At 36.1% G+C, this 13,573-nt stretch overlaps 1 protein-coding gene across 1 annotated transcript; it reads left to right on the top strand.

The window, feature by feature from the left end:
* Window positions 1–4,798: 4,798 nt before the first annotated feature.
* Window positions 4,799–7,259, top strand: LOC136039138 (acetyl-coenzyme A transporter 1-like). Its single transcript, XM_065722625.1, has one exon. It carries the CDS (start codon window positions 4,919–4,921, stop codon window positions 6,416–6,418), a length of 1,500 nt encoding a protein of 499 aa, XP_065578697.1. The 5' UTR covers window positions 4,799–4,918; the 3' UTR covers window positions 6,419–7,259.
* Window positions 7,260–13,573: the final 6,314 nt, after the last annotated feature.

Here is a 13,573-nt window from a genome sequence, read left to right as displayed (position 1 = left end):
GCCTCTATTAGGTTTTCCATTGTTTTTTTTACGGCAAGTCGAGTGCCATTGCAAAGCTTTGGTGGGTTTATATTTCTTAAAAGTATTATTGGTACGCCTATTTTTAGTTGTAGCACGTGTGGTGGAAACCCTGAAAGATCTATGGAATTTAAAAATTCAGATGGATAATTAACCGCTTCATTTGGTTCCAAAACTGTGTCGACTGACTTGTAAGGGACTGCCTGGTCTCGAATCTTGGTCAAAACAATATTGTTGATTTCGTGGACGTCTATATTTTTGGGTCCGAGAATCGCTCTTTCACTTAGCCATTTATTATTTTTATAATTTTTTAGAATATTCGGAAATACTTTTTCAATCAATTCATTTTTGGACGTCACTAAATTACAGAAATCAGCAGGTAGTTGTATACGTCCTGAAATTGAGTCTACTGGGAGCTTTCCGTTTCCCATTGCCAGCAATTGATCTGAAAATGTTTGACCAGAGTCATCGTTTTGCAATCGGACACGCATATTTGTAGTTAATTTTAATGTTTTTACGTGTGCCCATAAATTAGAATTTTTCAGGCAAGCATTCATTTCGTCTGCAGGAGTTGATCTAGGTATTATAGGTAATGTTTGCCTGAAATCTCCCGCAAGCAATATTAATGTGCTGCCAAAGGGTTTCGACTTCCCTCGCAAATCTTTCAAGCATTGATCCAGAGCCTCGAGCGATTTTTTGTGTGCCATTTTGCACTCATCCCAAATAATAAGTTTGCATTGCTGCAATACTTTACCCATCCCAGATGATTTGGAAATATTGCACGTGGGAGTTTCTGTAGAATGCAAGTTCAGAGGCAATTTCAAAGCGGAATGAGCAGTTCTTCCACCAGGCAGCAATGTTGCGGCTATTCCGGACGACGCAATTGCCAACGCTATATCATTTTTTGATCGAATTGATGCCAGAATCAGTTTTATCACAAACGTTTTACCAGTACCTCCTGGCGCATCCAAAAAGAAAATTTCTCCAACGTTGTTATCGACACAATGCATTATCGTATCATAAATGTCTTTTTGTTCCGACGTTAACTTGGAAGTGTTATTTTGTACATACGACAATAGATCACTCGTACTGTAACTTTGTTCACGATCCAATTCTACACATGTCGAAACAGCAGCGATACGGTTAGGTGAAGGCATTCCCAAATCCTGAAGAGGTTTGTTTGCCATACTTACGCACAAATCTTCTATAACAACTAAAGTGTAGTTATAAATTTCTGATGTAAAATCAAAAGTCATATCTGACGTCTCTAACTGTTTTCGATGGAGTATATCTTCGGACATTTTTGACTTATATTTTTCCCATAACTCTGTAGGAGCTGATGGAGAGCAAGTTGTTAAAATGATGCCAAACAATGCACGAATTTGACTTGGGGTTGTCGTTTCGCACGCGTCATTGATGCAGTTATCCCAGTGTTGGTCATTTTCCAATAAATTCAGAGCTTGGCATGCACTGCGGTAAGTGTCATGTATAGTACCATTTACAGTCCTCAAATACTCAAAGGATGTCGGACCGGGTACATTCACCAAAGGCAGTTGTAGAAAGAAGCATTCATGTTGATTGGGGTGAACGGTGTAGAGTCTTCCTATCGTGGTATCTTTGAAGATGGTAGGTTGGCCGTCGACTGACTTACCCTGTTTTCGACGTTCAAATACTTTATTTTAAGTATCCCACGTGTAATACGAAGGCACTTCAGTATACAGCAGTTTTTTGCAAAAGAATCATTTTTGCAAAGCGAAAAAAAAGCTGTTAATGTTGTATCCGGTGGATTCAGGACTCTTTGTTGCACGTTGGTTTCCGTGAAATAAACACGTTGACCATTCTGTAAATGTACCGCTAAGTGAACAACAGCTGGACTACGTTCATGTATCGGAAATGAAAGAATTCGCCAAACAGCTTCATTACTGCTTATGTATCTTCCAGCCTGATATTCTACGATTTCATCGAAATCTTTGATTTCGGGCTGCAAGCCAAAAACTGCCATGTCACTGCCTTTGTTGACGTATTTACATATGTATTTGATTGCCTTTACGGAGTTACAGTATTCAACGTTTATGTGTGCATTAAATGTTTTTGATAATAATGGGGAATATGGAACAACCCACTGGTTATCTACTTCGATGGTGGTACCGTTACGCTTCTTTAATATTGCTGTTTTACCGCCATCTTCAGTAGATCTTCTTCTATATTGTGGGTAACCATCATTGCCAGTAATTGTGTTTGATACTAAAAGTCGAGGATATTGCTTTGTGCACCTTCCTTTGGCCATGCATGGTGAATTTTCGTTCAGTGCACCGCAAGGTCCATGTATCATATTTTTTACAATAATATCATGTAACCCCTTATCGACATTTTTATCAGGTATTTCAGCGGAAATCACACCATCAATTTCGTTCGAAGTAATTTTTTTATGTAGCCAGATTAGTATATGTGCGTGTGGCAAACCTCGTTTTTGCCATTCCACTGAGTACATCCAGCATCGCACTGACCCAAACACTTCAAGTTTTACAATGTAGTTTATCAGTGATTTCAACTTTTGCCGGAAGACACGGGCCGTAATGTCATGCCTATGAACCGCCGATTGTCCTTGAAGTAAAAGCTGCAGTATCTCGTCCCAAGATTGATTACATGTAAATGTAATAAATAAATCTGGACGAACATACGCAATAGCATCTTGAGCATATTCATGCATATGACGGGGACTGCCAGCATATGACGAAGGTAAAATTGTTAATCTTCCAACGTTTGTGGTATTACCGTCATTTATAACTGCATCTCGCAAATGAATGTATTGTTCAGAGCGGAGCTTGGTCTGATTCAGGCGGATATATAGCAAACGTTCTGATTCAATTTTAGCATACATATCAACGACGAATTGGTGAAACAATTCACGGCATTTTATAATATAATTTTCTTCATCCTGCCGAATCATTAGTCTATAGGAATAATAATGCATTGCACTGCATTTCTTATTCATTTCTTTGTTAGTGGCTGGATTCATCAATTTAATATTAAAGTGATAGCCGTCGGCTCCATCCCAAAAAATGATAGGATATTGTAGGGCATCGTAGCATCGATGAGTTTCAGCAATTCTTAACAACTGAGCGTTTCGCTTATGAAGAATAATATCTCGAGGTAAAAACTGATCACCGACCATAACGATTGCCACTTCGTCGATAGTTGGAGCATTGTATCTACGCACATGTTGGCCAGGAGGCGTTTTGTCAGCGGAAATAACAATTTTATGCGTATCAGTAGGCATCAAATCGATGGCTGTTTTGAACAGACGCACTAAATTATTATTTTCGTGGAAAAGATGTTGCAATTGGGAAACGATTGTCCTTTCAACGTTGGAAGAAATTTCGCAACGTGCATTCAATTCAGAATTTCTATCACTGATGAAGTACAATTGTAAAAATTTATGATTCTCGCCTGAGAATGGTAGAAGGGACCCTGCTCTATGATAAATTTGCCCTTTTACTTTGAAAGTAGACATAAATTGATCTGGATTTTCGATTTGGGCTCCAAACGACGTCATTTGGAAACATGGGTTGTATTTTCTGATTTTTGACAAAAAACGCTTAGATTCTGACGTAGTTCCAGTAAGGAAAGTCTTCACTGGCTCTGGTGGTGCAGCCAATAGAGGAAGTTTAACTTTTCCTGAGGCGCAACACATTCCCATTGTTTCACCATTGAATTTCAAGGCCTTGCAATAGGGACAAATTTTAGACATTTTCCCGATTTGAACACTTCTACTCAAGCTATAATCATCGACTGGGTTGTACCTGAATGCCAGGCGATAACTTTCAGGTTGCTCTGATTCCTCGGCACGCTTTCTTTTCTTACTTTCTCTATCAGCAGCAAGCCTGCTTCCGCGTTGCTCTGGTAGTTCCTCGGCACGCTTTCTGTTCTTTCTTTCTCTATCAGCCTCAAGCCTGTTTCCTTGCTGTTCTTTTGATTCCTCGGAACGCTTTCTGTTCTTTCTTTCTCTATCAGCCTCAAGCCTGTTTCCTTGCTGTTCTTTTGATTCCTCGGCACGCCTTCTTTTTTCACTTTCTCTTTTAGCAGCAAGTCTGCTTTCGCGTTGCTCTGGTAGTTCCTCGGCACGCTTTCTTTTCTGACTTTCTCTATCAGCAGCAAGTTTTTTGGCATAGACTCTTTGAGCATCTTCATCGGTTTTTTCCATGGTAAGTTCATCAGTCATTGTAAACTTAAATCATTAATAGATTTCTACGTGAACATATGTCTTAAATATCTTGAATGACGTCACCGTCAAAGCAAAAATGACGACAACTAATTTCATGACGTCAGCTGACACAGAAACATGACGTCACCTGATCCACAGACAGACAGACAACTTATTTTTATATATATAGAAGATATATATATATATGTACTATCTTTATAAGCGATCAATAATTGTGTATTTATCGATTTTTTTTTTCTCGAAAATGGCTCCATATTTTTTCGGGACAATTGGCATCCTGGGATTTTCTGGCCTAAAAAAACGATCTAAATAGGTCAGAAGTTTGAGAAACTTTGTTACGAGCCTTAATTTTGGAAAAAAAAAGATTCATGTGAGGGACATCATTTTTGTACACATCAGTATTGCAATGACGATATTACACTTATCACACTTTTGTGGAAAAAGGGAAGATTTTCATGCACTGGGATGCTTATAATAAATTGCTTAAAGAGCAAAAAATGGTAACTGCAAAAACATTTGTATATACTTTAACAAGGGATTACAATAATTCAAAAATATTTAAATTTAGTGACATGGTTTTTGATAGCTAAGTTTCTAGTTCCAAAAATTTGGGTGTAGAACAACACATTCTTAGAGCTGCCTATATTTAGGAATTGTATTCTAGATTAATTAGGGATGTTAAAAATTTTTCTTTCAAAGAAAAGGTTTGATGGAGATGGTGGGAACATACTTCTACTTCTACTTTTGTACATACTTCAAGGCATCCCCCTTGGCCTATCAGCTAGTATCCCCATGCTTCTTCAAAATAGACACATCAGCTATAAGGAACAAGCAAAATTCAGTTTTGTTTATTGGCCTTTCAGCTTAAAGCTATTATGGGCACCACTAGTTGATTCATTGTTCTTCAAATCAGTTGGCAGAAGGAAAACATGGCTCATTCCAGCTCAATATATTCTTGGACTAGGGATGATGCTGTTGTCTAGCCATATTGAAAATTTGATGAATGACAGCCATGTTCATGTTGATATGCTGACCTTTGTGTTTTTTGTGCTTAATTTTCTGGCTGCAACCCAGGATATTGCAGTTGATGGCTGGGCAATCACTATGCTAAAAAGAAATAATGTTGGATACGCATCCACCTGTAATAGTGTTGGACAAACTGCGGGATACTTTTTTGGATATGTACTGTTTATTGCATTAGAATCACCTGATTTCTGCAATAAATACTTAAGGAGTGAACCTCAAACTTCTGGCCTGCTGACGCTCTCTTCGTTCTTGTCCTTTTGGGGAGTTGTATTTATGATCACAACAACGTTAGTGTGGCTCTTCAAGACCGAAAAGGAATCCAATGAACATTTAATTGAAGATGAAAAGGACCATGAAGAAGTTGAAGAAGAGAGGGGTGTGAAAGAGACCTACAAACTTTTATGGCACATTATCAAACTACCCAGCGTTAAAATCTTAGCCGTTTTCCTTTTAACCTGTAAGATTGGATTCGCAGCAGCTGATGCCATTACTGGTTTGAGGCTGGTTGAAGAAGGCGTTCCGAAAGCACATCTAGCTTTGCTTGCCATTCCACTTATACCATTGCAAATTATACTGCCTTTTGTTATTAGCAAATACACGAGTGGTCGAATGCCTATGAAGATTTTCATGAAAGCCTTCCCGTATAGACTTGTAATGGGACTTGAGTACGCTATGCTAGTATGGATGACACCTTGGTTTAAGAACAAGGATGGTAATTTCCCATCATATTACTATATGATAATCGTCGTCAGTTATGCCCTCCACCAGGTTGCTGTCTATTCCATGTTTGTATCCGTAATGGCATATTTTGCTCGTATTAGTGATCCGTCCGTCGGTGGCACCTATATGACATTACTCAATACCATTTGCAATCTTGGAGGAAACTGGCCTACCACTCTTGCGCTGTGGCTTGTTGATTACTTTACGAGGAAAACGTGTTCTATAGATGGGGTTGGAAGCTGCATAAACACTTCAGAAATAGAGGAATGCGCCAGGCTTGGAGGAGAATGCATCACGTTAATAGATGGATATTACATAGAAATGTTGATATGTACAATCATTGGTGTTATTTGGTTATCATGGGGAAAGACAGTTATGAACCAGCTTCACCATGGGACAGATAAGCAGTGGCGAGTGAAGAACAACTAGTATTATTAGGAACTTATAAAATACAGGGCTGCAACTTATTTGGATTTTCATTTAAATTTCAGTCCCGATTTCAGGATCTTAAGGGTACTACTACCCTCAAAAAATATATCAAGTCCATGCTTTGTTATTATTCAATATTTATAGATTTGTTTTTCAATTTTTCTCAAAATTTTCCTAGCCCAAATTATCAGTGACAGCCCTGATTAAATTCATATTTATAGTTGCAATTGTTATACATTATTCCTATTATTTTTATACAGCTGACATTTAAAATGCTCTAAACGACTGAGTGAAAAGTGAAAAAAGCAATAAAAAACAAAAACAAAATTACCACTTCGAGCACTTGAAACGGGGTGGGGCAAATCTTTTTCGTTTTCCTTGTCATCTATTGTAAGGGTTATAAACATCCCACGAAATTTGTATCTTGATCAATTATTATATCAGTTTAATATGCTAAATTAGTAATTTAAAAAATTAAGAAATAGAATGAACACCACTGAAGCTTGGAAGATACCTTTTACTCTTAATTTACACTTGAAGTGTTTCAAACTGCTTAACTCATGATTCCGTACCAAACCAACTGCTAACCTTACTCCATATTCTATTTGCAACAATTTCATTCTTGTGCATAGCATTAATTTAATTTGCTTATCTGATATACCCTGCAAGGGCAGAACCTTCATCAAATCCTTTCATTTTTACACTTGAAACGGGGTGGGGTAAATTTTTTTCGTTTTCCTTTTCATCTATTGTAAAGGATTAAAAATATCCTTCAAAGCTTTTATCTTGATCAATTATTATATTAGTTTAATATGCTAAATTAGTAATATAAAAAAGACGTAGAATAAACACCACTGAAGCTTTGAAGATGCCTTTTACACTTAATTTATTTTTATTTCATCATCTTTCCACTCAGTCATTGAATTATTTTTGTTATCAATATTTTTAGTATATTTATTTAATTATTGTACAAGTAGACAGTTTGTTGGGTACTAGAGTGTTTAGTAATTTAAATCTAGACCGTCCTCATAAGTTATTTTTCGAGAAGATAGTGTAACTATTTACAGTGGTATCAGTAATGTATTTTTCTGTATGATAGTCTTTAACATGGGAGGGGAGGGGGCTTGAAACTTCGCCTAGTGCCGAAACAAGTTCCTGTGTACTCAAATTTTACAGTGGGAAAGATTTTGCTTTCGAAATTTTCGGTTTCAATTTTTTTCAAGTGTTCCTGTTTTAAAATTATTTTTTGATCCCTATTATTACAGTCTTCGTTCTTAAAAAAGAAAACCAAAAGTTTGAAGCTTAGTAGACAGTCGGTGTTAGAAATAGAATTTGCCTCAAAAATCAAATATCTTTGAAAAGACTAATCTAAAAATATTAGCATGAAAAACTTGTCAAGAGGTAGACCCAAAAAATAAAATTTAAAGTGTTATAAATGATAATTCGTTGGAAGAAAAAGAAGTTTTTGTCCTGCCACCTGAACAATTAACAAACCTACCACCTGGACCATCATGTAAGACTAGACCAATAAGGGCAGATAAAGCACAGGGTATTGGCAAATTGTTTGAAGTAATGAAAATTTAAAACGAAGAAGAAAGAAAATGGGTTGGAAGATAAGCGACAGCGAGAATTAAAACGTGTCAAAATTGAAAATGATAGCGATGAGAATATAAAGGATGATTCAAACCAAAATTTACAAGCGTTATGAATGCTAATTCGCTGGAAGAAAAAAAGTTCTTGTGGTCTATGTACTAGACCATACAAGGGCAGTTAAAGCAAAGGACATGGGCAAATTGTCGACAGCGAGAATCAAAACCTGTCAAAATTGAAAATGATAGTTATGATGATTAGGTTTCGAATTTTAACATGGATAGGGTCATCAATGCTTACCATTCCTTCGGTAAAAAAAACAATGGTTTGATGATATGTGTTTCATAATGGCAAAAGACAAGCCAGGGCAAAAGTCGACGTTCAACATTTTATAAAAGCTCCAAGCGATAAAGTAGTTATAAACAAAGACATTGGAGTTTATAAGGACGTTATGGGTGAAAATCAACAATCTGGACTGTCAAATGAGACAAGACTCAAAATCAGAAAATTTACAAGCGTTATAAATGATAATTTGTTGGGAGAAATAGAAGTTTTTGTCCCACCACCTGAACAATTAAAAAATCTACAACCTGGACCATAATGTAAAACCAGACCAATTGGGGCAGCCAAAGCAAAAAGCATTGACAAATTGTATGAAATAACGAAAATCCAAAATGAAAAGGAAAGAAAAATGGGGTTAAAAGATAAGCGACAGCAAGAATCAAAGCGTGTCAAAATTGGAAATGATAGTTATGATGATTAGGTTTGGGATTTTGACATAAATGAAGTCATCAATCCCTACCATGCCTTTGTTAAAAAGAAAAACAGTGGTTCGACGATGTGTATTTCATAATGACAAAAGACAAACCGGGGCAAAAGTCGACGTTCAACATTTTATAAAAGCTCCAAGAGATGAAATAGCTATAAATAACGATATTAGAGTTTATAAGACATTAGGCAAGAACCTGATACTGCATCAGCCTATGTTAAAAAAAAGAAAATGTTCCGTGCTATGTTTTTCATAATGGTAAAAGACAAGCCAAGGCGAAAGTTAAAGGCACATTAACAAAAAAACAACATAATTTTACAAAGGACTAATTTTAACTTAAGGTCATTTAAAATGTTTATTGAGATTAGAAAACAAGTGAAAGTGAGAATGGCAACAGCTAAAGAAAAAGGCACGGAACAAACGACAGCGAGAATCACATTGAATTATAAACAAAATTTGAACAGTGATCTATGGTTGGAAAAAAGAAATGACGCATTTTTTTATAAAGGACTGTAAGTTCCGCAATAAGCCCATATTATTCACAGTCATTTAGTAATTGTTATTCGGAAGTATATGAAACATTTTCGGGTGTAATTTTCTGTGGAAAGGGGGGGGGATACTTTTCCACAGAGAATTTATCGAGGGGAGGAAAGTTTATGGTGAAAATTTTCGAAAAATAAATGTTATATGGGGGAGAGAAGGGGATTTACTGGCATGATTTAAAAAACGGTCAGCAATTCAAGTTTTTAACTGAAAGTAAAGACCAGCATTAAAAATTAAAATGAAAAGAAATTATTTTGTATATGAGGAGGCTGCCCCTTCCTTAGCCCTCGTTCTTCACGCTAAACTTTGACTTTGTTCGGATTTCTTAGAAAAGACTACTCAAACAAAAGGGACGTTGATTCTGAACAAGAAGTATTTAAAAAAAAAATAACTTTAGCGTAAAGAACAAGGGTTGAGGATGGAGAACCCCCCCCCCTAAATATCAAAAATTCTTGTTTGTCTTAAGTTTCAAAGTTGCTCTTTACCTTCAGTTTAAAAAGCTTGTTTTTTATTTGATATGTAGAAGAAGCAATGATAAAGCGGCAACCAGCAACTATTTTTATACTACCACCAACGGCACCTACTGCCACTGCTCCCATCACGACAATTCCCTTAGTAGGAGTGGGGAAGTATTACGCTTAGGTGTTTAACGTGCCCCGTGGCTCAACACCCCAGTAATCCTATACAATCATAAATGCTACACTTTTTAGGACTCAGGATCGTTCAAGGATCATAAAGGGATCGCTTTTGAAAGATTAAATGCTAGTCAGTAAAAATCAGTTGCATTAACAGCCTTACTTTTTGCTTAGAAAGCTCTCTTATCATTCCTAATTTAGTGTTCTTCATCTATTTCATTTGGTGTTTTTACATCTCGTGTGTGTTATTACATTCATTTAATGTTTTTACATCTAGATTTATTTTTATATAGATAATTTGCTTGATGTGTTTTTTACTTCCTGGTAATTCCTTGGCAATTTTTTCTCGTGCTTTAAGGTGTATTCCTGACACCCTGGTTTTTGATTTCTTTATCAACTTGTGTTTTGGCCCTTAACAAATCGTCTAATCTATGTTGCACTATGCATGGGTGAACTGATTATATATCTCAGTCTCAGAATAAATGACTTTTTATAAAATTCACTGACAAAGATTGATTATTATCGCACTTTTTTATGTCCTTGCTCGCTGGACTAAGTAATCAGAAATATTTTCACTTGAATTTTCTCACAGGGTTGTCAGACCGTAGACAAACCTCCTAGGAAGTCAAATTAAAAATTTCCATATCCATGCAACTTCACTAATGGAAGAGTGATTGGTCAGCATAATAATAATAACAATCGTATTAGAAAACTGCTAAGCCATGGATAAAACCGTTACACTAACACAGTATTAAGGTATATATTCCTGCTGAAACAAGCGTTTTGCAAAAGCCCTGCAGCTGTAACTTGCACTAAAAAGAGAGGATACTTATATTATTAGATTCACTATCAATATCAATTTAATTATTGATATCAATATCAATTTAAAATATCAATTTAGAAACTATCAATTTACTGATTCAGAACTGTTATAGTGCCCAAATCTTTTGTTAGAGATGAATCTAGACTTACTTAGAAAAAATTAAAACACTGTCCCTTTTTCAAGAATTTCAACCAGTTTTCAGCAAATTTTTAGCCTAAAGACCTGTACATCAAATTCGAAAAATTTTATTTGGTTGATGGATAGGATTGACTCTTCAACAAATTATCAAACTTTTAACAGAGATCATTATCATTTTATTTTGCTTAAGAAATAAAATTATTAATGAAAACTATTTACTTTGGTGACATTAAAGTTATGACGGACCATACAACAATTCCTTATCCAGGAAACTTATTTTTACGTTTACAGACTCATTTGTGGAAAGCATCTCCCCATCTCCATCTCCCCAGTGTGAATCTTCCTACATTTTTCTATAAAATGTGTCTCTGATGTAAACGAACTTCTTCAAGTTGAGCTTTAAAATGAGCGTTTTCTCTTTTAAAGTCGGCGAACTTCGTCTCCTCGGAATTCATTTGTCCCCAGATCTCTCTAGGATACCTTGATCGGATGAGAACATCCTGCGGAAGTAAGCTGAGGATCACCTTTCGCTGCTAACTCTTCTACCCCTCAGTTCAATCATTCTACTTTACAGGTCTTGCATCAGACCTGTCGCCGAGCATGGATGCTTGGTGTATGCTGATGCTGCAAAAATTTTGTTAACACCACTCCAAAAGATTCAGAATATGGCTGTTAGGAAGAGTTCAATCGTTCCCAGCTACTCCTTCTAGTTTTTAGCGTGAAGTTTGACGTAGCGTCGATGGTTGTCTTCTACAAGTAAATTCACCTACTTCCCCAGAGCTTTCTCGTCTTGTCCCCACTATTATCCAATCGACAAGACAGATACGAATGCACGCAGTCCAATTCTCTCGAGGTTGGTACGCCAAGAATAGAGTGTTTGGAGAACAGCTTCATTCAACGTTGCACTTCGATTTGGAATTATCTTCCTGGGGATATTATCCCCATAAGTTCCTATGTCGACTCTTTCAAAATAAAGTTTAACAGTCATCAAAAGCCTTGATAAAAGACTACCAGCAATCAGATATTTAATTATACCTGGCACCACGAATTTAGGAATAAAAAAAGATTTACCCCTGTAAACCTAAATTACAACAAAACATTAACCTGAATTGAAAACATCTCTTGTTCCAACAATTCATTCAGAACTTTACACCCCCTCCTTCCTAATTAAAATACTGATTCTTCCCCCTGGGTAAAATCCTGGTCACACCTCTTTGAGCATTACTACTACTACTACTATCAACTCACTGCCACACCAAGCAGCTCAAGACCAACACAGCTGCCTACGCTCTTCCTCAACATTGGATTATAGTACTCATAGCTGGAAATATTCTCGATTAGAGACTTTTTTGAGTGGAAAGTGGTCCTGACCAATGGGAAATGTTAGAAGCCTTGATAAAGGAACAGTTGGAGTACGTTTTATTGATATCAGTAGGAAAAGCATCGCCCCAATGTGCCATGCATAAATTGCCAACTTCCATTCGAATTTTGGAAATTTTTATGGGGAAATTCTCGATAGTCCTGGTTCTGAGTTCTCAAGAAAAGTATAGTATTATCCGCGTTAAACCGGGACCGGTGCCTATAATGAAAGAGTTATAAATTTTTGGCTTGTTTAATTGATGGTTTGTTTTAGCTACAATTTAGAATGTTGCTCTTAGGGATTTGGTCAGGCAAAAAAAAACGTCACAAATTATGTTTGGAGTTTGAAGTCGTTAAAACAAACTGCATTATATGAGAATTGAAAAAGATATATAAAATATATGAAAAAAAATAAAATGAAAAGTTAAAAGATATCAGCAACATAGTCCGACTTAGAGACACCCTATGTGCGCCCCTGCTTTTTTGAAAGCTTTTAATATATTCGGCCGGGAGAGAGAAGCATTTGAGATTCAGCATCCACAACTTGAGCTAATTTATGGTGGCTATTTTGGCTCTCTCATGGGATATCATACCCTAGGCTATTCAAGAATTTTTTTTTAATGTTGCCTCTTCCTCCATTTCCCTCTTCCCCTCTGTCTCTCACTCTTTTCTCTTGTTCTCTCACTCTGTCTTACCGTTTCTTCCTCATTTAAAAAAAAATAAAAGTTTATTTTTTTAGCGTTTTTCTTTAACTTTTCCGCAACTGAACTGTGAACTTGCCTCTCCTAATTTCAATAAGCAATCGGAATGTTGGATTGGATGAACACACATTTACCAATTGCCAATTATTCATCATCATTAAAACTCACAAATAGTGCATCCTTGAAAAATTTTGCATTTATCTCCGCTTGTTTTCTTTTTGCTTGAATTTTTCATCATTCTTTTTGTAATTTGCGGTGTAGTACCATTAACGTTTTGTCCTTATCCAATCTTCAGTGCTTTATCGTATGGCTGAGTAAATTAAATTTTAGAATAATTTCTACTAAAATTGATTTAGACGATTGATGGGACTTAGCACTTATTTGTGTCCTTGCACATCTGTAAAATATACATGAGACAGTTTTCACATGTCACAGAAATGCCAGATCTTGCGTTTTTGTCTTATTTTCTTTTGGTATTTTAGGACCCACATCTTTCAAGCATAATAGAAAGATTAAAAAAAAAAAAAACGTCGAAACCGAATACACTACTTAAATCAAAAGTCTTGTAAAATGCTGAGTTTGACAGATAATTTTACA

The sequence above is a fragment of the Artemia franciscana genome, chromosome 19 (assembly GCF_032884065.1).
Source record: "Artemia franciscana chromosome 19, ASM3288406v1, whole genome shotgun sequence".
Lineage (NCBI taxonomy): Eukaryota > Metazoa > Arthropoda > Branchiopoda > Anostraca > Artemiidae > Artemia > Artemia franciscana.
This window is presented reverse-complemented; position numbering and strand designations above follow the sequence as displayed.

Bases quoted from the DNA above. Each gene is read 5' to 3' on its own strand.
- LOC136039138 (XM_065722625.1), top strand. From the start codon at position 4,919: ATGTTAAAAATTTTTCTTTCAAAGAAAAGGTTTGATGGAGATGGTGGG.